The sequence below is a fragment of the Dama dama genome, chromosome 14, assembly GCF_033118175.1.
Source record: "Dama dama isolate Ldn47 chromosome 14, ASM3311817v1, whole genome shotgun sequence".
Lineage (NCBI taxonomy): Eukaryota > Metazoa > Chordata > Mammalia > Artiodactyla > Cervidae > Dama > Dama dama.
In genome coordinates this window covers 32,500,220-32,524,093 of record NC_083694.1, presented here as the reverse complement: position 1 = coordinate 32,524,093, position 23,874 = coordinate 32,500,220, and the positions used below count along the sequence as shown (strand labels likewise).

Genomic DNA, 23,874 nt, shown 5'->3' with positions numbered 1-23,874 from the left:
AGAGCAGGAGTGATTAAGAATGTAGGGGCAAAAACTCAGAGTCGAAGAGTACAGAGATTAATAGTTCTGTCTTGGACCTACTGCTGGGTGTGCATAAGCATACAGGGTTGACCCACCAGTCAAAAATGAGCAGACACTGGCAGAGCATCCTCCCCAGTACACCTGGCTTATGGCGTCCTATTGGCCCCTTTAGGACTGAGAGTTAACTCTCCGCGTTTTATTACCTTATGACTGTCCCTTTGTGACTCGCCAGCTGAAACTGTGCAACTCAGTTTGGGACTTGAACCCATGGTCTTTTAGCTGCGATCACACACCTGGTTTCAGGACTTAATGAAACTCAGGTTCCTGATGTCTCATCACAGAAAAAATTCAGTGAGAGACAAAGTGATAGGTAAGAAATAGATTTGGAGAGAAATATATTCCATAGACAGTATGGGCCATCTCAGAAGGAGAGAGAGAGGCTTTGAAATATGGTTTGGTTAGTAATTTCATAGGCTAATGAGTGAGAGGATTATTCCAACTATTTTGGGGAGAGGGGAGAAACTTTCAGAAATTGGGCCTCTGCCCACTTTTTGATTTTTGATGGTTGTACTTGGAACTATCATGGCGCCTGTGAGTGTGACATTTAAAATGCTGGTGTACAGTGAGCATATACTGAGGCTCAAGGTCTAGTGGAAGTTGACTAGCTTGCCATCTTGAAAAGTGTTAGTCGCTCAGTTGTGTCCAACTCTGTGATCCCATGGACTGTAGCCTGCCAGACTTTGCTGTCCATGGGATTCTCCAGGCAAGAATATTGAAGTGGGTAGCTCTTCCCTCCTCCAGGGGATATTCCTGACTCAGGGATCAAACCTAGGTTTCCTGCATTGCAGCCAGATTCTTGACCATCTGAGGATCTATTTAATTCTAATCAGTCTATGTTGTGTTTTCAGGCTATGTCATTTTTTAAACTTTTGTGTCATGCCCCCTTCCCTCCTATTTCAGCACCATGATCCATCAAATCATTCTGGGCAGAAATTTAGCAACCCCACATGACTCCTTTTCCCCTCAACTTTCACAAATAATCAATCACAAATTTGTCTATATCACCTTATAAATTCTTGTTGAATCTCTTGTATTCTGTATCTCTATTGCCCTAGGCTCTCCTCTCCAATTAGCCTCTTCCCTCAGTACTCTTTCAGTTATTCCTATAGACAGGAATATTCCTGTCCATCCATCAGATTTCATTTCCATGTTCTCTCATTGACTCTGTGATTATGTTCTGAGAACTCTACAGCTTGTGTTTAATTCATATCTATTTCTTTTATAACCCAAATCCACAATTGGGCACTTACAAAGAAAATTTATTCTTACCTGAAGTTTAAGGTGATAATTGTAATCTAAGGTGCTTCTGGGTATTGTCCCTTAGGTTCAGTATCTCAAAGATAGCCCTCAAATACAAGCTATATAGAATAAATTATGCTTTATAAGGCCCAGTTTTTGGAAAGAGCCCCATTTAAAGAAGTGTAGTTCAAAAAAATAAAGAAAGAAAGAAGTGTAGTTCAGTGGGCAAAAAGAATTAAAAAGAAACTACGATATATTTTAAAATTATAAATACACATACCCCTTGACTTGCAATATCATTTCTAAGAACTTAAGAAAAATGGCACTTTTACAAGACTGCTTATTGCAATGTTATTTGTAATCACAAAAAATTTGAGACAGTCTGGTGTTCCTCAGAAATTAAAGGGTTTAGTCATTCAAGGGAATACTCTATGACAATTTTAAAAAGAATAAGAAAGTTTTTTTAATGTACAGATTTGGGAAGATCTTCAAGATTTATTTTTAAGTGGAAAATCAAGGAACAGAATAGTATACACTACCATTTTATTTACAAAAAAAGAAAAGGAAAGGAAACATACAAGGCAAGAGTAGACTAAGGTCAGGTGCTTTATGCCTAAAGGAAAATAACATGGTACCAGAGTGGAAAATAACACAAAAGACTTAATGTAGTTGGTGGGGGCAGGAGGGTGGAGCCTAGGAAAGGTCTTTTGGAGAAATTAATATTCAAGCAGACACCTGCATCTGCCTGTAATGAGGGAGACCTGGGTTCAATTTCTGGGTTGGGAAGATCCCTGGAGGAGGGCATGGCAACCCACTCCAGTATTCTTGCCAGGAGAATCCCCATGGACACAGGAGCCTGGTGGGTTTGCAAAGGAGTCCATGGGCTCGCAAAGAGTTGGACATGACTGACCAACTAAGGACAGATCATACACCTGGAGGAGGGTGGTTGCTAGTGTGGCCACAATCCAGGGGAGAAACATCTTTGGCCTGTGCAGAAGCTCTTGAGGAGGAAGAGAGTTCAGTGAGGCCAGAAAGGAGGCTGAAGAGACCACAAGGCTGGATCAAAGGGAGGAAGAAGGTGTGAGGTGAGCCTGGAAAGATGACAGGGACCATCCAGCACCACCGAGGCCTTATGGGCCAAGTGATGGAACCTGGTGTCCCTGAGAGCATTAGGAAACCACTGGAGAAAAGTGATATGATCCAATTCATGTTTTAGAAAGGTCACTTTGGCTGCAACTTAACGGGATTTGGAGTGGGTTTGGGGAAAGAGGAATAGAAAATAATGGAAGCTGAGAAATTAGTTTATTGCAGTAGTTCTGGTGAGAGGGGATGGAGAGTTGAATCAAGATATTATTTATTTTTAACTTATTTATTCATTTTTGGCTGCATGCGGGCTTTCTCTTGTTGCAGTAAGCAGAGGCTACTCGTTGTGGTGGTGTGCGGGCTTCTCACTGCAGTGGCTTCTCTTGTTGGGGAGCACAAGCTCTAGGGTCTGTGGGCACAGTAGTTGTGGTGCATGGGCTTTGTAGCCTCATGGTATGTGGGATCTTCCTGGACTACCGGTCAAACTTGTGTCCCCTGCGTTGCAAGACAGATTCTTAACCACTGGACCACCAGGGAAGGCCAAACCAAGATGTTCCGATGGAAATGGGAAGAAGTGGTCAATTTCATGTCTATTTAGTAGGTAAAATCAACAAGACTTGACAGGAATTTGGATGTGGGTAATGAAAGAGGGAGAAGTGTCCAAACACATTCCTGCCATTTTGTTCTACCAAAAAGACTCACTGAGCTGAACAATGTACTTTCTGGCTTAAGAGTTGATATATCTCTGTCCATTCTTAACACCAGCACAACCTCAGCTCCAGGGCAGAGGAACGGATTTCTTTTTAAACAGAAACAATGCAAATGCTGTATTAATATCATATCATAGAGTAAATAGATTCTGTGGGTCAGTGAGAATTTAATCATTACTTACATTTTTTTTTTTCCCTGTGGGTAAATAGGTTCACAACGACTTAGAGATGAACTTCTTGACCATTATTTATAAGTTGGAATTAACTTTAGAAAGAAAAATAAACAAGTTTTACATTTAGCTTGTGTTTTGCAGGCCTGTCAGAGAGTTTTCCATGCCAAGAGGAGCAAACACTTTCTGTTACTGTATAAAAGCAAATGTGATTATCACCGGAGGTAAGAGCGTAGTCCACGTCACGCAGAGATTTTCTACTTTGCAAATGGTGCTCTCCTTCATTAGCACAGTTACAGAGTTTTCACACACCTGTAGCACTTTACTGCTAACAAAACCTTTTAGAGAATTTTTAAGTTTGTATAAAGTAAAATCTATCATTCTTTTTCTTTGTGCCTTTTTGGTTTGGTGGCAAACTTAGAAAGGCCCTCCCCAGCCTGAGAGTGTGTGAAACAAATTCTCCTATATTTACTACAACTTTGTTTGTTTTACAGTTTACCTTTAATCTCTCTAGAATCTGTTTCAGTGTGAGAGTGTGAATTCCTAGCCTAGGGCCCATGTGTGGGAGTAAGGGAGTCCTGTAGCCCCTTAGGCTGAATAACTGTGTGTCTACATGCATTTTTCTGGAGAGAGTCCAAAATTTTATCAAATCCTCAAAAGAGTCCTTGACAAAAAGGTCAAAAGCCAATGGTTTAACATTAACAGAGAAGCAGACTAATGATAGAGTGCTTAAAACTACCAACATTTAGTGGCTCAGATTATCTGCTGAGAGTAAGCGGAAAGATGACAAATGTAAGAAACTTGAGGAGAAAGATGGGAGGACTGAGCTATTCTGCTGGCCTGACTCCTTATCTGTCAAGCTGGGATACTAAGACTATGATGGCTTTCAGCCTGGGCTCTGGAGTCAGACTGTCTAGGAACAAATACTAGTTTTTTGTTTTTTTTTTTTTACTAGCAAGCTTTGGATGGGTTATTTAACTCCTCTAAGTTTCAATCTCAGGCTTCCCAGGTGGTGCAGTGGTAAAGAATCCACCTGCCAATGCAGAAGACTCGAGACACAGGTTTGATACCTGGGCTGGGAAGATCTCCTGGAGTAGGAAATGGCAACCCACACCAGTATTATTGGCCTGGAAATTTTCATGAACAGGGGAGCCAGGCAGGCTACAGTCCACGGGGTTGCAAACAGTCGGACACAACTGAGCGACTGAGTGTGCACATAAAATACCTTAATGCATAAATGAGTAGGAACATATTAAATCAAGAAAAGGACTCATAGAATATTTATGAGAACTCAAGTTTATGTATGTAAATACAATGATTACAAAACAGCCTTGACAAGAAGAAGCAGATCCAAAGCAGGTCAATCATAGCATCCTGGAAGAAACAGACTGTGATTTCATACTAGAAGAAAGATAGTAAGAGTCAGTCAGTCATGTCTGACTCTTTGTGACCCCATAGGCTATACAGTCCATGGAATTCTCCAGGCCAGGGTACTGGAGTGGGTAGTCTTTCTCTTCTCCAGGGGATCTTCCCAATCCAGAGATGGAACCCAGGTCTCCCACATTGCAGGCGGGTTCTTTACCAGCTGAGCCACAAGGGAAACCCAAGAATACTGGAGTGGGTAGCCTATCCCATCTCCAGCAGATCTTTCTGACCCAGGAATCAAACTGGGGTCTCCTGACTGCAGGCAGATTCTTTACCAACTGAGCTATTAGGATATGATTAAAGATGAGAAAGACTCTTAAACTGTGACCACCTGCATCCCTGAGAACATAAACAATCTTCACATGTCCTTCTTTCAGGAGATGATAAAGTGCTCCGGTTGTGGCACCCCAACATCAGTACCAAGCCAGTGGGGAAACTTGTGGGGCACATGTTCAGTATCACCGAGATTGTGACAAATGAGAAAGAGCAACATGTTATCAGCCTTTCTTCTGCAAAGGTAACCAAAAGAAAACAAAAATGAAAGAGAACAATTCTTTCCCTTAAAGTCAACTATTGGAAAATATAGAATACATACAGTCTTTCACTGAAATAGCTGATAGTCAAAGAGAAAACTATTGTTAATATGGGTAAGAAAATAAGACGTCACCGTTCTCTGTTTCTGTTGATATCAACATGAGAAAGAACATATGCTTAAAGACAAGAGTAAAAGGAATATAACATTGGGAAGGGAGCCATTATTCTCAATAGTAAAACATAATGTGGCCCTTCTGTGATCATTAAAGACAGAAAAAATAAGGATTTCTAGACTCAGAAAACAAACTTATGGTTACCAAAAGGGCAAGTGGGTGGGAGAGAGATAAATTAGGAGTTTTGGATTAGCATATACAAATTACTATATATAAAATAGATAAACAACTATGAGATAAACAAAATAAAGGTCCTACTGTATAGTACAGAGAAGGAAATGGCAACCCACTCCAGTATCCTTGCCTGGAGAATCCCTGGAGAGAGGAGCCTGGTGGGCTGCAGTCCATGGGGTCGCAAGAGTCGGACATGAATGAGTGACTAAACCACCACCACTGTATAGCACAGGGAACTATATCAATATCCTGTGATAAACCATAGTGGAAAAGAATATGAAAAACAGTATATATATTTGTATAACTGAATCGCTTTTCTCTACACCAGGAACTAACATAACATTGCAAATCAACCATACTTCAATTTTTAAAAAAGCGAAGAAAGAAAAAAGTATTTCTGTTGTTGTTGCTATCACTACACAGTGTTTTAAATGTTCTAAACAAAGTAATAAAAAAGAAAAAATGACTTATGACTGTTAGAAATGAGGAGACTGCATATTTGCAAATAATGTGATTGCTGGGAAAATTCAAGAAAACCAGCTTAAAAGTTTTAGGACAGATAAATTCAGTAAAGTGGATGGTTATATTCATGATTGCAATTTATAAAAATAACTTTCTGTGTAAGAACAGAAACCACTTAGGAAAAAATGGTCAAATGGTTAGCATTCACAAGAGCAAAATTGTATGAAATGCCTAGAAATAATCTTAACAAACAATATTCACTATTAATGTTAAGATAACTATGAAGTTCTAGGTACATTTATTTAAGAACATGAATGTAGGGACTTTCCTAAATGAGAGTATAGTACTGTAAAAGATATTCTGCATCAAATTAAGCTATGTATATTTAATGCTATTTAGGATTATTTAGGAGCTTCCCAGGTGGTTTTAGTGGTAGAGAACCCACCTGCCAATGCAGGAGATATAAGAGACATGTATTCAATCCCTGGGTCAGGAAGATCCCCTAGAGGAGGGCATGACAACCCATTCCAGTATTCTTGCCTGGAGAATCCAATGGATAGAACAGCCTGGTGGGCTGCAGGCCATAGGGTCACAGTTGGACATGGCTGAAGCGACTTGGCACAGACAGGAAAGTGTTATTTAGACTGCAGTTTGCCAAATCTAAAGTTACTATAATGGTGTTGACATACAAAAATATCCTAGAAACTTTAGAAAATAAGATTGCAAGATGACACTTTCCCTATCAGATATTAAAACATTTAATAAAGCCTCAGTAAATAGAACAGCAGTCAATGCAGCAATAGACACATCTATGAAACAAGAGAAGATTCACACATGAGTGTAAATAGGAATTTCATATATGATAGAAGTAGCATTTTAAGTCTGTGAGCAAAAGATGGTTTGTTCATTAAATGTTGGGAAAACTGATTAACCATATTAGGAAAAAAAAGTAATCAAATCATTATTTCATAATTAACAACAAAATACATTCCATATGGATTAAATATTTTAAATGTAAAATATAAAACCATAGTATTTGTAAAATTTTCCAGAAGAAAACACAGGTTAATATTCATATAGCCATCAGGTAATTCCTATGTATAACATCTACAACTAAAGAAAAAATATGTGACTACCTAAACATTCAAACTGTAAATTATTATAAAAGCTGTCATTTATCAAATGCTTACCAAGAATCAGGCCCTGTCCTCATTATTTTACATCACAACTTATTTGATACTGGTAACAATCCTGTAATTATCCCAATTTTGCACATGTAAAGAAAAATGACATCTCTATACTTGCATTAAATAAACTTACCCCCATAAAAAAGGTTAAGACAGATAGCAGAGGGAGAAGCGTGTAACATAAATGACATAAACTGGAATAATATTCTTATACAAATAAAAAAAAACTTCAACAAATCAGTAGGAAAATAGGATGAAGGAAGGAGAAGGGAAAGAATACAGGCATGTTTACATAGTGCTGCTGGGGTTAAAGCTGGCAAAAATTTGGGGGGGCATTTATTCTAATAAAATAATCAGATAAGTGCCCAGAGATCAATGTAAAAGGACGTTTATGGTGCTATTGCTTGTATTGGCTTAAAAAAGAAAAAAGAAAAAGAATAAAAAGGAAGATAAAAAGGAAAGGTAAGGGATAGGGAGTGAGAAATTCAGTTTCTAAAAACAAGGCTTTTATTCAGTAATTTATTTTCCCTCAGTTTTATTGAGATATAATTGATATATAACACTGTATGAGATTAAGATTAATGTATCATTAAGCATAATGATCTGACTTACATTCATCATGAAATGATTATTACCACAGTTGGTTTAATGAGCATTCACTATCTAATATTGAAACCAAAAAATGAAAAAAAATGCTATTAAAAAAACTTTGTAACGAAAATACTTAGGATTTATTCTCTTAGCAACTTTCATATATGTCATGTATCAGTGTTAGCTATAGTTATTATGCTATACATTACACCCCTACTGCTTATATATCTTCTAACTGGAATTTGTATCATTTGACCACCTTTCTCTAATTCCTCCTCTGCTTAAATCAGCAATTTATGATATCTCTTGTCACATAGACTTTCAACATCATATGGATAAATATTGATATGAAAATGTATACACAATGTATTATGCAAAATATAATAAAATAGTATGTAAGATATTAACCCATTTTTAATATATGTGTCTATCATATATTATCAGGGATGATAGTGATTATGTGGGTAGCAAGGTTGTGGATGGATTTAATTTTTCTTCCCTTTTTGTGTTTTTTCTTTTCTTTCTCTTTCTTGTATTTATATCTTTTTAACAAAAAATATACATTGCTTTAATAATAAAGACTTTTTAATTTTTAAAATGGTACTGGAAAGATAGTAAGATTGTTGAGACATAAAAACTAAAACATTATGATAGAGATACCTTAAAAAACTAGGAATAAAACCACCATATGACCCAGCAATCCCACTCCTAGGCATATACCCTGAGGAAATAAAAATTGAAAAAGACACATGTATCCCATTGTTCATTGCAGTACTATTTACAATAGTTAGAACATGGAAGCAACCTAGATGTCCATCAACAGATGAATGAATAAAGAAGTTGTGGTACATACACACAATGGAATATTACTCAGCCATAAAAAGGAAAACATTTCAGTCAGTTCTAATGTGGTGGATGAACCTAGAGCCTATATTCAGAGTGAAGTAAGTCAGAATGAGAAAGATAAAAACTAAATATACTAATGCATATGTATGGAATCTAGAAAGATGGTACTGAAGAATTTATTTGCAGGGCAGCAATGGAGAAACAGACATAGAGAACAGACTTACGGACACGGGGACAGAGGAGGAGAGGGTGAGATGTATGGAGAGAGTAACATGGAAACTTATATTACCACATGTAAAATAGATAGTCAATGGGAATTTCCTGTGTGTCTCAGGAAACTCAAACAGGGGCTCTGTATCAACCGAGAGGGGTGGGATGGGGAGGGAGATGGGAAGGAGGTTGAAGAGGGAGGGGGTTTATGTATACCTATGACTGATTCAGCTTCCCTGGTGGCTCAGATGGTTAAGTGTCTGCCTACAATGTGGGAGACCTGGGTTCGATCCCTGGGTGGGGAAGATCCTCTGGAGAAGGAAATTGCAACCCATTCCATTACTTTTGCCTGGAAAATCCCATGGGAGGAGCCTGGTAGGCTACAGTCCATGGGGTCGCAAAGAATCAGACACGACTGAGTGACTTTACTTTACTTACTTACTATGACTGATTCCTGTTGAGGTTTGACAGAAAGCAACAAAATTCTGTAAAGCAATTATCCTTCAATTAATAAATAAATAAATTAAAACAAACAAAAAAGTTCAGGCCATTCATGTCCAGAGGTGAAGAGACAGCAGAGACAAGCTTTCCAGTTTCTTTTAGATGTAGCGAATGTATTCAGAGATGTTCTTTCAAGCACCCTACAGCTCTACTTGGGCAAAGTACTTAATATCTTTCCCCTCACTTTCTTTGTCTGTAAATTGTAGTGGTGCTTAGCTCACAAGACTGCTATAGAGAGATCATTCATTTAGTTATTCAGCAAGCATTTCTTTCTTGAGTGTCCTGTCTGTTTCAGGTACTGTTCTGGGTTCTGGAGACAGAAAACTGAACCAGGCAGTCAGGGCCCTTTCCATAGGAAGTTTATATTCTAGGGGAAGAGGGAGACAAGCAAAGTAACAAACACATAAGAAAACAGAATGATAACTATTTCAATGAATAGAAAATACAATAATGTGATATGATTGAGTATCACCTCTGAAGAGGTGACGTAAACGTTGAAACCTGAATGACCAGAGGAACCAGCCCCATGAAGATCTTGGAAAGGAGCAATTTAGACGCAAAGAATGGCAATCCAGGCACACACATATTTTTGCTTAAGCTAGCTTCCTCTTCTCCTTCTCTGTCTCCTTCCCCTCAGCAAAAATCATAGATAGGTTTTACACATTTAACATTCCTACACATTACTTCATATAAATTAGCTTTCGTCACATTGAGGTTTAATAAATCACCATGGGTAGTCATATGCCTACTCTGTGCCTTTTTCTAAGCACTTAAAGTAGATTTTCATCCTTCCTCTGAGATTTGCAGACTTTCCACCAGGATATTATTTTCTTCTGCAACTGGTAAAATTCTTTTTCTAGTTGCAGAGCTCAAGTATTTAATAGCTATGCTCCTGAAGAACTGAAAAACATTGAAAAATAGAGAGAAATATAAATTCCAGTGGCTTTTATTTTACTAACAAAAACAAGAATAATGGTTGACAGGTGACGCTAGTGGTAAAGAACCCTTTTGCCAATGCAGGAGCCATAAGAGGCACAGGTTTGATCCCTGGGTTGGGAAGATCCCCTGGAGAAAGGCATGGCAACCCACTCCAGTATTCTTGATTGGAGAATCCCATGGACAGAGGAGCCTGGCAGGCTGTAGTCCATAGGGTCACAAAGAGTCGGACACAACTGAATCAACTTAGCATGCACGTGATCTTCCCAAGCACAACTCTATAGTTATCAGCGGTTATTTTTCTGAGGAGAAGCCATGCTTTTATGATTTATAACAGATGAAAATGAGTGTTTAAACATTGTTATTTTCTTAGATTTTCACTTTGGAAAGTGATATGAAAGGACCCAAGAAAAGGTAAAGCTTAACTAGGCTGTGGGTATGGCTTAGAGCAAGAACAATGTCCTGAAACCAAGTGCCAAGTGGATAACTCCTAGTAAGTCAGAGGTTTGCCCATCTGGCCTGCTGCTCAGCTGGACTTCATCTTATCCATGACTATGTCTAAGATAATGTCCTAAGTGAAGATTTTTTCCTGCCCTGTCTCAATTCCAGGCACATGGCTTAGCACATGGCCTCTGAAATCAGCTAAACCTAAATTTAAGTTCTGGCTCTAATAATTTATGACCTTGGATGAGCCATTTGAGAAAGTTGAGGAGGATAATAGAATACAGACAGACCTTGTGTTATTGTGCTCTGTTTTATTACACTTCAAGGAAGCTGAGGTTTTTACAAAGTAAAGGTTTGCCACAACCCTGAGTTGAACAAGTCTATCGCCACTATTCTTCCAATGGCATTTGCTCACTTTGTGTCTCTGTGTCAAATTTTAGTAATTCTTGGAATATTCCAAGCTTTTCCACAATTAATACTGTATTAGTTATAGTGATCAGTGACCTTTGATGTTACTATGTAATTGTTTCGGGGCACTATACACCATGCCCATATAATCGATAGATACTGTTTGTGTTCTGACTACTCCACCAACTGGTGGTTCCCCCATATCTCTCCTCTTTGGCCTCCCTCTTCCCTGAGATACAACAGTTGAAAATAGAGAGTTAATAACACCACATCATCCCCTAAGTGTTCAAGTGAAAAGAGTGGCACGCTGAGGAAAGATGTGTCAGGCATCTGTACTTAAAAAGGGCCCTTGTGCCAAAAATGTTAGACTCATGGGGGCTACACAGGGATGGTCTCATATGAAAGCAGCCCTTCAAGATGACAGTGGTAACTGTCAAAACTCATAGATAAATATAAGTAAAATGAAGAAGCACAGGAACCTCTCTCAGTTAAAAGATCAAGAGAATTCCCATGAAAGAACAAACAATGAAACAGACCTGTCTAGCCTACTAGATCCCAAGATAATAAAAATACTGAAGAAATTAAGAAAGGCTATTGATAGAAATGCTTAACAGTATTTAAAAAAAAAAAAAACCAAGAAACTACAAAGAAGAGCCAATTAAAATTAGAAAACAAATCATTTGCCAAGATGAAAGCTGAGCTAAAAAGCCATAAGTAGTAAATTGAATGATGCAGAGGAAAGAGTAAGTGATCTAGTTCAGGAGGGAGGGGACATATGTATATTTATGGCTGATTCACGTTGTATGGCAGAAACCAACACAACATTATAAAGCAATTATCCTCAAATTAAAGATAATTTTAAATGAAAAGACAGCCCACATAATGAGAGAAAATATTTGCAAACATAGTGACTGGCAAGGGGTTAACCACCAAAATATACAAATAGTTTATGCAGTTCAGTATGAAAAAAAAAACAAAGAATGTGAGGAAGATCTAAATAGACATTTCTGCAAAGAAAACATACAGTTGGCCAACAAGCATGTGAAAAGATGCTCAACATCACTAATTATTAGGGAAATGCAGATCAAATCTATAATGAGATATCACCTTACACCAATCAGAATGGCCACCATCAACATATATATAACAATAAACACTGGAAAGGGTATGTAGAAAAGGGAACCTTAACTGTTGGTGAAAATGTAAATTGGTGCTACCACTCTAAAAAAAAAGTAGGGAGATTTCTTAAAAAATTAGAAATAGAGTTACTATATGATCAGCAATCCCATTCCTGAGCATATATCTGGCAAGAACAAAAACTATTTCGAAAAGATACATGCACCCCAATGTTCCTCGCAGAAATATTTACAATAGCCAAGACATGGTAGCAACCTAAATGTCCACTGACAAAAGAATGGAGAGAGAACATGTGGTTATATAAAATGGAATATTGCTCAACCATAAAAAGAACAAAATAATGCCATCTGCAGCAACATGGATACACCTAGAGATCATCATACTAAGTGAAGGAAAACAGAAGATGAATATCATATGATATTGCTTATATGTGAAGTCTTTAAAAAATGGTATCAGTGAACTTATTTATAAAACAGAATAGAGTCACAGATGTAGAAAACAAACCTATGGGTCACCAGTGGGGAAAGAAGGAGCAGTAAATTGGGAGATTGGGATTGACATAAATATACTACTATAAATAAAGCAGATAACTAATACGCACCTACTGTATAGCAGAGGGAACTCTACTCAATGCTCTGTATGGCCTACATGGGAAAAGAATCTAAAATATGTATTTGCTTAGCTTATTCACTTTTAAAAACGGTGGAAAAAAATAAGATAAAATAATGACTTTTTAAAAAAATAAATCTTTTTAAACTCAAGTTCATAAAGATATCCTCCTCTAAACTTTTCTAAAAATAGGTTTCTTTTTAATATTTAGGAGCACGATGTCTGCATATGTGTGTGTGTATCCATATGCTTGCTACTCCATATCTCCTCACATAGGCACGTAGGCCTCAGCTTAGAAATAGATCCAGTCCCTGAACCAGAGGTTGCTTTGGTTTGGTTCCTTCTCAGTCTCCTTTTCCTGAACCAGGAGACGTGCTCTGGGCACTGCCATGGAGTGGTGAGAGTGCTTGGGTCCTGTCTGCCCTGCCAGAGCTGCTCCCCTGCTGGCACTCTGCCCCAGACAGTGCCCAGGCTCTGGTCGGAGCCCACTCATTGCTTTGTATGCCTCTCTTAGTTGGATCTATTCAGTTCAGTTCAGTTCAGTTCAATCACTCAGTCATGTCTGACACTTTCTGACCCCATGGACTGCAGCACACCAGGCTTCCCTGTCCATCACCAACTCCCATAGCTTGCTCAAACTCATGTCTTATTGAGTCCATGGTGCCATCCAACCAACTCATCCTCTGTCATACCCTTCTCCTCCTGCTTTCATTCTTTCCCAGCATCAGGGTCTTTTCCAATGAGTTAGATCTTCACATCAAGTGGCCAAATTATTGGAGTTTCAGCTTCAAAGTCAGTCCTTCCAATGAATATTCAGGACTGATTTCCTTTATGATTGACTGGTTTGATCTCCTTGCAGTGTAAGGGACTCTCAAGAGTCTTCACCAACACCACAGTTCAAAAGCATCAATTCTTCAGCACTCAGCTTTCTTTATGGTCCAACTCTCACATCCATACATGACTACTGGAAAAACTGCAACTTTCACTAGATAGACCTTTGTCGGCAAAGTAATGTCTCTGCTTTTTAATATGCTGTCTAGATTGGTCATAACTTTTCTTACAAGGAGCAAGTGTCTTTTAATTTCATGGCTACAGTCACCATCTGCAGTGATTTTGGAGCCCAAGAAAATAAAGTCTCACTGTTTTCATTGTTTCCCCATCTATTTGCCGTGAAATGATGGGACTGGATGCCATGATCTTCATTTTTTGAATGTTGAGTTTTAAGCCAGTTTTTTCACTCTCTTTCACTTTCACCAAGAGGCTCTTCAATTCCTCTTTGTTTTCTGCCATAAGGATGATGTCATCTGCATATTTGAGGTTATTGATATTTCTCCCAGCAATCTTGATTCCAGCTTGTGCTTCATCCAACCCGGCATTTCGCATGATGTACTCTGCAAAGAAGTTAAGTAAGCAGCGTGACAATATATACCCTTGACTAACTCCTTTCCCAATTTTGAACCAGTCTGTTGTTCCATGTCTGGTTCTAAGTGTTGCTTCTTGACCTCCATACAGGTTTCTCACGAGGCAAATCAGGTGGTCTGGTATTCCCAACTCTTGAAGAATTTTCCACAGTTTGTTGTGATCCATACAGCCAAAGGCTTTGGCATAGTCATTAGAGCAGAAATAGGTGTTTTTCTGGAATTCTCTTGCTTTTTCAATGATCCAACGGATGTTGGCAATTTGATCTGTGGTTCCTCTGCTTTTTCTAAAACCAGCTTGAACATCTGGAAGTTCTCAGTTCAGGAACTGTTGAAGCCTTGCTTGGAGAATTTTGAGCATTACTTTGCTAGCATGTGAGATGAGTGCAATTGTGTGGTAGTTTGAACATTCTTTGGCATTGCCTTTCTTAGGGATTGGAATGAAAACTGACCTTTTCCAGTCCTGTGGCCACTGCTGAGTTTTCCAAATTTGCTCGCATATTGAGTGCAGCACTTTAACAGCATCATTTTTGACTTGAAATAATTCAACTGGAATTCAATCACCTCCTCTAGTTATTTTAGATCTTTAGAGATTACATATCTTGCTTTGAAGCCTTGTTTCTTTCTGCTTTCTCTTTTTAACTTTACTATCTCTCTGTGTTTGGAGAAGAAATGGTGCATCAAGGCACCATACTGCAAGTTCATTGCACTGTTCTGACCTGAATTAGCTCTTTTCTAAAAAAATACTTTTTATTTTATATTGGAGCGTAGCCTGTTAACAATGTTGTGATAGTTTCAGGTGGACAACAACTGACTCAGCCATACATATGCATGTATCCATTCTCCCATAAATTCCCCTCCTACCCAGGCTGTGACGTAACATTGTCAGCTCTAACTCTGATAATCATTATGACAAATTTAAAGAAAGACAGCAGTTAGCTAGATAGATAAGAGTGAGGAGAGGAAACAGTAGATGATAACAAGAGTATGTGTGAATGTGCAGAGACAGAGAAAAAGAGATTTTTGGAACTGGAAGCAGTTTGGTATGACAGTAGCTAGAACAACCTAAGGGGAGAGGGCAGCAGAAAAATGTAGAGGAGAGATGCAACATAATGAGGAAGGGTTTTGTGCTTTCTGCCAGACCAACAATCACCACTTCCTTAAAAACACACAAAAGAAGTAGAAAATAGAATCACTGTCCAGAAAGCATCACAGGTTTCAAAAGATAATCGCATCGATTCACTGAGGTGGAGAGTGCTGGTGTTATTATGTCCATTCTAGAAACAAGAATACGGAGGCTTAAGAAATTTAAATGATGGACTAGAACTGAAACCCAAAGCCTCTTTTGCTTCATCCTTTGTTCTTTCCATGGGCTTCCCTTCTGGCTTAGTGGGTAAAGAATCCACCTGCATTTGGGAGACCTGGGTTTGATTCTTGGGTTGGAAAAATCCCCTGGAGAAGGGAAAGGCTACCCACTCCAGTATTCTGGACTGGAGAATTCCATGGACTGTATAATCCATGGGGTTGCAAAGAGTTGGACATGACAGCAACTTTCACTTGCACTTTGTTCTTTCCATCAACCACAGTTGAGAGCGCATACACAAACAGTAAAAAGACCACCAACCATGAAGCATCTCAAACAAAACAATAGAACTGGAAACAAAACAGATAAAATTCTTTGACACTCCTTGATTTCACTGTTAGATTCTTCCCTTACTTGTCTCTCTGAACCTAATTCATAAATAGGCTCTGAACCCAACTTCATAAATTGTCCTAATGGACTACTCTACTCTGTCATGCAAACAGTGATAAGTTTCAATATTGTAGCTACTCCTGTTATGCCCGATGTCCGAATCCCCGAGCGGGAAGAGAGAAGGCCTCCAAGACAATGCAAGTCACAGGAAGGGAAGTTTATTACCGACTCGAGCCAGGACTCTCCGCCCGCAACCAACGCAGTGGTGCGAGTCAGAGAGCCCCGAGCTCAAGCTATTACACAAATTTATAGGGTGAGAAGCGGATTGGTTACACGTTTGCACAGCATCATTGGTCAATACTTCTGCGCGGGCGGGACTTTCCTGGGGGTTTCCGCCCCGTTCCTAATTTCCTAATTGGCAAACAGCGGTCAGTATTAAGTGAAAGCTAATTGGTCCTAGTTGGCAAACAGTGGTACCAAGTAGGAAGGTCTACTCCTAATCTAAGCTGCGTTACTCTGCTCGCCTCACACTCCCCAAACTTACATTTTTACTAGCACGAAGGAAGTAACGACTCCCGGTTGCACAGGTTCTGAGCTATAGTGACCTGTAGAGGGTATACATGTGAGCAAAAGCTCCTGATCACATGATTTTGACATTTTAATGTTCCTGCATATAAGTACCAACCTGCCTTCACAATAGTGAAGTTTGAACTCAATTAACTCTAAGTGTCTTAAGTAAGAAGTTAATACTTCTGTTAACAAAACTACCTATCAAATCTTTATATGTATAAAATTATCACTCATTTATTCAACAAATTTATTTATTTATTCCAATTTAGTAAGTACTATATAATATAGCAATAGGTAATGTGTTTAATAATGACTTATGACATAAAAATATTACTTAATGCTGATGCATGCTAGGACTTGTAATCCTTGATCAAATCACTTTCTTCCCTGAAATTTAATCACAATGTAGCTTTCTGAAAAAGAAAAAAAAGAATAATGAAGAATACTAAGACTAGCTGTTTCAAGTGACAAAGTAAACTTGACTTAGTTTTGCTGAATTTGTACTTCATTGTTCTATTATATTATCCCAAGTTCTATCTGAGTAACTAACCTAAGTCTCTTTCCTTCCTCAAAGGAGACCACTGATAATGTATTTCCTATAGTCTTTCTCCTCCAGGGCATTGTCGGGACCCAGGGATTGAACCTGCATCTCTTAGGTCTCCTGCATTAGCAGATGGTTTTCTTGTTTGTTTGGTTGTTTTTTTTTTTACTACTAGCGCCACCTGGGAAGTCCCTCCTATATCTACACCATCCCTAAAAATTGATTTCTGTAATTCTTCATTCCTGGATAGGAACCAGAAGGTTCTTAGAAACCTCATCTAGTAAGACGTTCTCATCTTAGTCATGAAAGAGCAGTTTGAAACCCTCCACCTGAACTATGCCATGTCTCTATTTTCTAATCTACAGTGTAAAGAGAAATGTGGCTTCAGATAAACTGTTAGTCATAACGAGCCCTTTATCATTCCTCCAGATTCTTAAAGGATAATAAATTATATGTCTTTCCCCTATCTTTTTTAAGGACAGAAAAAATGTAGTTACTATTGGCAAACTTTTAGTCACTGCTTTTATTTTCTTCTGACATTAATGAATAACAATTGAATCAAGAACCAAATTAAAGTTTAGCAAATGAGTGCTCATTGTACAAATCATTCTTTCCTGCAAGTTTTTAAGAGCATATTGCAAATTATGAAGATAGTTCACCTCAATAGCTTTGAGTAGGGAAAGTAAAGTAGAAAAATGGTGACCCATGTTCTTTATCCCTCCAGGTTTTCAGAGTATGGGATATACAGACTCTTTCACTATTACAAGTATTCCACGATAGCCAGGGAGGACCAGGAGACATGCAGATATACTGTATGATATTTGATTCCAGTCATCGCGTGCTTATTACAGGTAAGTGCACTCAATTAAGGGGCTTCCCAGGTGGCACTAGGTGTAAGGAACCTACCCTCCAATCCAGGAGAGATAAAAGACATGGGTTCTATCCCTGGGTTGGGAAGATCTCCTGGAGGAGGGCATGGCAACCCAATCCAGTATATTCTTGCCTGGAGAATCCCATGGACAGAGGAGACTGCCGGACTATGGTCCACAGGGTCATGAAGAATTGGACACAACTGAAGTGACTTAGCATGCCTGCACCCAGTTAATGACAAATAAAATCTTGATTTTTTTTAAATCTTTTTTTTTAACTAGCACTTGATCACTGACCAGAAGAAAAACAAAATTAGATGGGGAATTTATAAACTGTGATTCCTCACAATAGATAACTGAATTCAATTCTATTTTTCTATAGCTTTCTATTTTTCTACAGCTTGGTGGATGAGGTCTTGAACCGAGGATGCCAAGTGGTGGTGTTAAAGCTGCTGCTACACATAGGGCAAATCCAGCTCTGCATTGAGTGTTGGAGCAGGAACATGATCCATCTTAGCGCAGCTGCACCAGCATGCTGAGTCAGTGCCCCTTTTCTTCAGAGAGGCTTTGGCCCCATGTACTCTGGTGCTGAGAGAGTTACTCAGTGGATAGGGTGTTGACCCTCCCACCTGCCTTTGCTTCTAGACAAAGACCAGTGAAGAGAGAGGATAGGGTTCTGAATGACAGAGCCACCCGCACTGATGCTGACAGATTTTTTTTCTCCTTTTCCTGCTGCCCCTGATAAACATGCTTACTAAAGAGACAAAAGACCCTGTTAGGCATTTGGGTTGAACGTTACTCACATGCATATCCTCAGAAGAAGCTTTAGAAGAAATGAACAGTATTAACAATAGTTCCTCCTTCTGTAACACCAGCCCAGATTGCATTTCCTATTGACCACCTTCTCTGAGTTCCTGTGGGATTAATAGGGCAGAGAATGATTGGTGCTATGACTGCCGATGGAGAATATGAACTATTTTTAACTTTTAGGCGTTTTCTGGATTAGAAGTGAACTAGAACTTCATGTTTGATGGATAATTTTCTACCTTCTAAAACAGAAATTAACTCTAGTTGTAAGTACCCCTCCTCTATACTATCTCCTCTAAGAATAACATAAAAACAGCTACAAACAAGTTTTCTCTTAGTGCCCCAACTTGCATGTTTGATTTACTAGGCTCAGCATTTCCATCCCATTTATCATCAGAGTAACTAAAGCCTCAAGTATCAAGGCAAAAGCAAAAACACAAAAGACAACCATAAGATCAAAATTTCTTCCTAACTTTATGTAGTTCGGATAATACTCTTACAACAATATAAAGCTCTGTGTATTGCTTAATCTCTAAAATCACATACATTGACTACAACCATCAGTGTGACATCAGAATTGCATGAAGCTTAGCTCTCAGATTTTAATTTGTGCTTTTGTTCAAATGAAGCAGCCATAGTAATCTTATAAACCCCAGGGACAGCAACACCACATTATAGAATATGCTGTTGTTACTGCCACCGTTGTTGTTTTTGTTACTCTAATAAGACAACTACCATTTGATTAGTTCTTCACAAAGTGCTTTCATGGGCTTTATTTCATTTGATCTGCACAACCACCATTGAAGTAGGAATTATTGTTCATCTTATTTTATAAATGATAAAACTAAATATTAAATATTTCAGCTGATTAGTATAAGGACGTTAGTTGAGATATACAGGTGGGATTCAGTACAAAAGTTTCTGACTCCTGGATCTACTTTCTTTCTCTGTATTGCTTTGTTTCTATACTGCTAAATTGTGTATCTAGCCAAACGTGGAGTGGATTGCCACTTATTTATAAGCATATCTAGCTTTGTTGTCAGTTCAGATGAAATCCATTACAGTCAGCAGAATATGAAGGTGCTCCATGTGTTGTTTGATTATCTGGTTACCACATCCCTCTCAGATTTCCCTGCTGTATTTGAATTGAGACATACTACCAGAAGAGCCTCCTCCATTCTCTTTACACATGAGTAGACTTTATCTTAGAATTCAAATACTTTAGGAAAGTGTTCAGTAACTCTTGCTGAAAATTTTGCTGCAATTGAGATTTCTATGGAGAGACTTGAGAAAAAGAAGGGCCAGCCTTTGGTAGCTTAATCTCCACACCAATAAATTAGGGAAGAAGTTTCATTTCTGTTTGAACTGTGGAATGCTTTGAGATCCTTATGTATATTTCTAGACATTACACTAAAACAGAATACATAGTTGATTTTGAGAGTTAAATCATACTTGCAGTTTATAGGATTACTGTAAAAGCAAACCAAATGCCCTGATGAATGGACAAGGAAGTTGTGGTACATGTACACAATGAAATATTACTCAGCTGTAAAAAGGAATGCACTTGAGTCAGTTCTAATGAGGTGGATGAACCTACAGCCTATTACACAGAGTGAAGTAAGTCAAAAAGAGAAAGACAAATACTGTATATTAATGCTAATGTATGGAATCTAGGAAGATGGTATTGATGATCCTACATACAGGGCAGCAAAGAAGACACAGATGTAAAGAACAGACTTTTGGACTCAGTGGGAGGAGAGGGTGGGATGATTTGAGAGAACAGCATGGAAACATATACATTACCGTATGTAAAATAGATAACCAGTGTGAGGTCAATGCATGAAGCAGGACACTCAAAGCAGGTGCTCTGTGACAATCTAGAGGGATAGGATGGGGAGGGAGGTGGGAGGGAGTGTTCAGGATGAGGGGGACACATGTGTATCTGTGGCTGATTCATGTTGATGTATGGCAAAAACCATCACAATATTGTCATTGTTCTCCAATTAAAATAAACACGTAAATTTAAAAAATGCAATCAAGAAATACCTGCTCTCCATCTAGTTCACTGTGGTAATTTGCAAATTAATCTTATTTAATATTGTTGCAAGCACTGGCTTGCAATCATTTTCAGGCACTACCTTTAATAAGACCATGCTTTGTTGTTGCTGTTTAGTTGCCACGTTGACCCTTTTGTGACCCCCCTGGACCGTAGCTGGCCAGGCTTCTCTGTCTATAGGATTTCCCAGGCAAGAGTACTGAAGCGGGTTGCCTTTCCTTTTCCAGGGGATCTTCCTGACACAGGAATCAAATCCTCATCTCCTGCATTGTGTAGGTAGATTTTTTGACCCCTGAGTCACCAAGGAAGCACAAGATCATGTTTATAGAGTGCTTTACTATTCACTGGTTGAAACAGCTTTCTAACACATTTCATCACTAAATGGAAGTTTTCCATCAGCAAAAAGGTGGCCATCATCTTTATTACTGTACACTAGATAATGTAGCAGGCACTCTGAAGAAGGAAAAAACTAGACTATAAAAAGTAGGAGAATAGCAGTCACTGAAAAGAAGATATCAAGGAAGTCCAAGTGCCCTACACTTGAAAATTAATGAAGCCCAAAATGAATGCTTTTCTCTGGCTAAACCATATTTGTTTTATTAGTCAAAGATGTTTTTGAATAAATGAATGCATTTTTACCTTGTTCGGTCTCCTAGGCGTTAATAATCTCACTGATCAGCTATTTCCAAACACAATTAGTTGAATAAAATGCTTCATGGTTCAAATCTCCTAATATTTGTTATTTATGAGATTCTTATTTCTGTTCAAGGATCTAGTGTTATGGACATGTATCCTTTAACTAGGATGATACAAGATACAAAACAGGTCCCTCACACCCATGAACGAGAAATCAATGTCATGCTTTACAACAAATATTTTCACCAAGTACTTACCATCTGCTCTGAGTCCATAATTAAGGTGAGTACATATTGACTCTTCAGGAAGAAAAAAGCAGAGATAGAATTTTCTCTTCTTATAGATGCGTGTTTGAGTGATTAAATAAAGGTAACAGCATATATGATGGAACCTTATGTTAGAGCTGTTTTTAAGCTTTTCACAAATACATGAAAAGTAAGATTTTTAATGCAGCTCAGACTGCTTGCTGTTAGGCTACAGGTTCATTTAAAAAATGAAGCTAGTTCTTACGATTAAAACTGGAATTTTAAGGGAAATATGTCAAGGAAAAAAGCCTAGTGTGTGCATGTGTGTGTGTAAAAAATTTTTAAACTGAGCTATAGGAAAGAGACTGCTAAAAAGAAGGGAAAGAAATGTATAGATGTTTACTCTAACCCCTATAGGTGCTGGGTATGTACCAAGTGTCTTAAATCCACAATCTTGTTTAATCCTCACACTAGTTCTCTGTGTGAGGTTCCATTTAAAGATGTGGAAATTAGGATTCAAAGATCAAGCAACTTGCCTCAGTTCATGTAGCTAGTAAGCCTCATGGCTGGGATACGAACCCAACTTTGTCTGAGGTGAATACCAATGTCCTTTCCTCTGCAATCCTCAGGCCATGTCATTAATGTGTGCCCTAGAGGCCAGAGTTCTGGATCATCCTAACTGTATTTGTATTTACAGCCACTGACTTCACCTAGCAGTGATGGCGGGAGGTGTTTGCCTGAAGTGTTTATGCTTTTATTTCATGCATGCTCTCCAAAAGGAGACATAGGGAGCAGGAGAAAGCATTTCTCAGAGACTCCAAATTCCCTCTCAACCTTTGACCTTCTGTGCTCATCTGCTGGAGATTTTCTCAGACCAAAATCTCCTAAGTTCATGTAATTATCAGTTATTTCTAATAATGCCTACAGAAAAAGTAGAGGGAAACTAAAACCCGGGTGACTTCATGAAATACTGACCTCTTAAAGGGAAAGTGTCTTCCTTGCAAGGTGGGGAGGGGAAACGAAGACATCTGGGTGAGTTTTCATACCTGACTGGTTGGAGACAGATCATACTTCAGGCCAGGAAATGGGTGGCCCCTGAGACCCCTTCCTGTAGTGGTCTTCATTCCTCATTCTCCCTTTAGGACCTCATCTACACCCAGGGGAGCACAGAGGTTAAGAGCATGGGCTTTAGGCCAGCCTGACTTCATTCAGATCTTGGCTCTGCCACAGCTCAGTCAATGGCTCTCTGTTATCTGGTCTCCAGACCAGTGATTACACCAGCTACATCTCCTCCCACTCTCCTTCTTTCACTCCAGCTGCAACAACTGACTTTCAGTTCCCTGGAGGAACCTGTGCCCCTTCCCATCTCTGGGCCTTTGTTTATGCTGCCTCTGTTTCCAAATACCTCGAGTTCAAACTGTGTTGCCAGTTCAGTTTGTTTACTGGAAGTCTAATAGACACCTGAAGTTGGCAGATCCATGAAGAGAGAAAGATTGAGATCGAGACTGCAGGTCTCATGCTTCTGCTGCATTTCTAAAGAGACAGTGATGATCTTTGGCATGTTTCTAGGTTTTCTGATTACACCCAACTTTCTCTGAAGTCTCAGCCTCCCCCACCCTTCCTCCCCTGTTCTGTCTGTTAAGAACTGGGCCCATGTTCCTAATCAGAACACTCCTTGGAAAGGTCAGTGAGCCCTTTCCTCGGGTTCTCTCCGATTTCACACTGTTAACTGTAGATTCTGTCCCATGATCTCTAGATAATTTGGATGAATGACAACAGAGAATACATTCAATTTTATTTCTTTGTCCACTGACCTCCTGTTACATTTCTTGCCTGCTGCTAAGCTTGCTTCATGCTGAGAGTAGCATCTGACTGCTTCCTAGATAGACAGGGGCTGCCTGAAACAGTTGTGGCTTGTCTCATCCCACCTACATATATTACAGAAACACTCTGGGGTAGCACAGTGACTACTAGACAGACTACATCTTTTAGACCATTCTTTGATTAAACCAACATTCATGGCAGAATGCTGAAAAAGGTGTTAGGTGTGCCCTGTGCTAATTTTGAGGCCATTTTGAATATTATAAAATTGATGAAAACTGAAGGTCTTATTAAGTAT

General features: G+C 38.8%; 1 protein-coding gene across 1 annotated transcript in view; it reads left to right on the top strand.

Moving 5' to 3' along the window:
• The window catches only part of WDR64 (WD repeat domain 64), a 122,550-nt gene that overhangs the window by 42,462 nt on the left and 56,214 nt on the right, over window positions 1–23,874 (top strand). Inside the window, exons 9-12 of the mRNA XM_061160259.1 lie at window positions 3,428–3,507; window positions 5,086–5,225; window positions 17,867–17,993; window positions 21,644–21,792. Coding sequence (XP_061016242.1) covers window positions 3,428–3,507; window positions 5,086–5,225; window positions 17,867–17,993; window positions 21,644–21,792 — 496 coding nt within the window. The remainder of the gene's footprint in view (window positions 1–3,427; window positions 3,508–5,085; window positions 5,226–17,866; window positions 17,994–21,643; window positions 21,793–23,874) is intronic.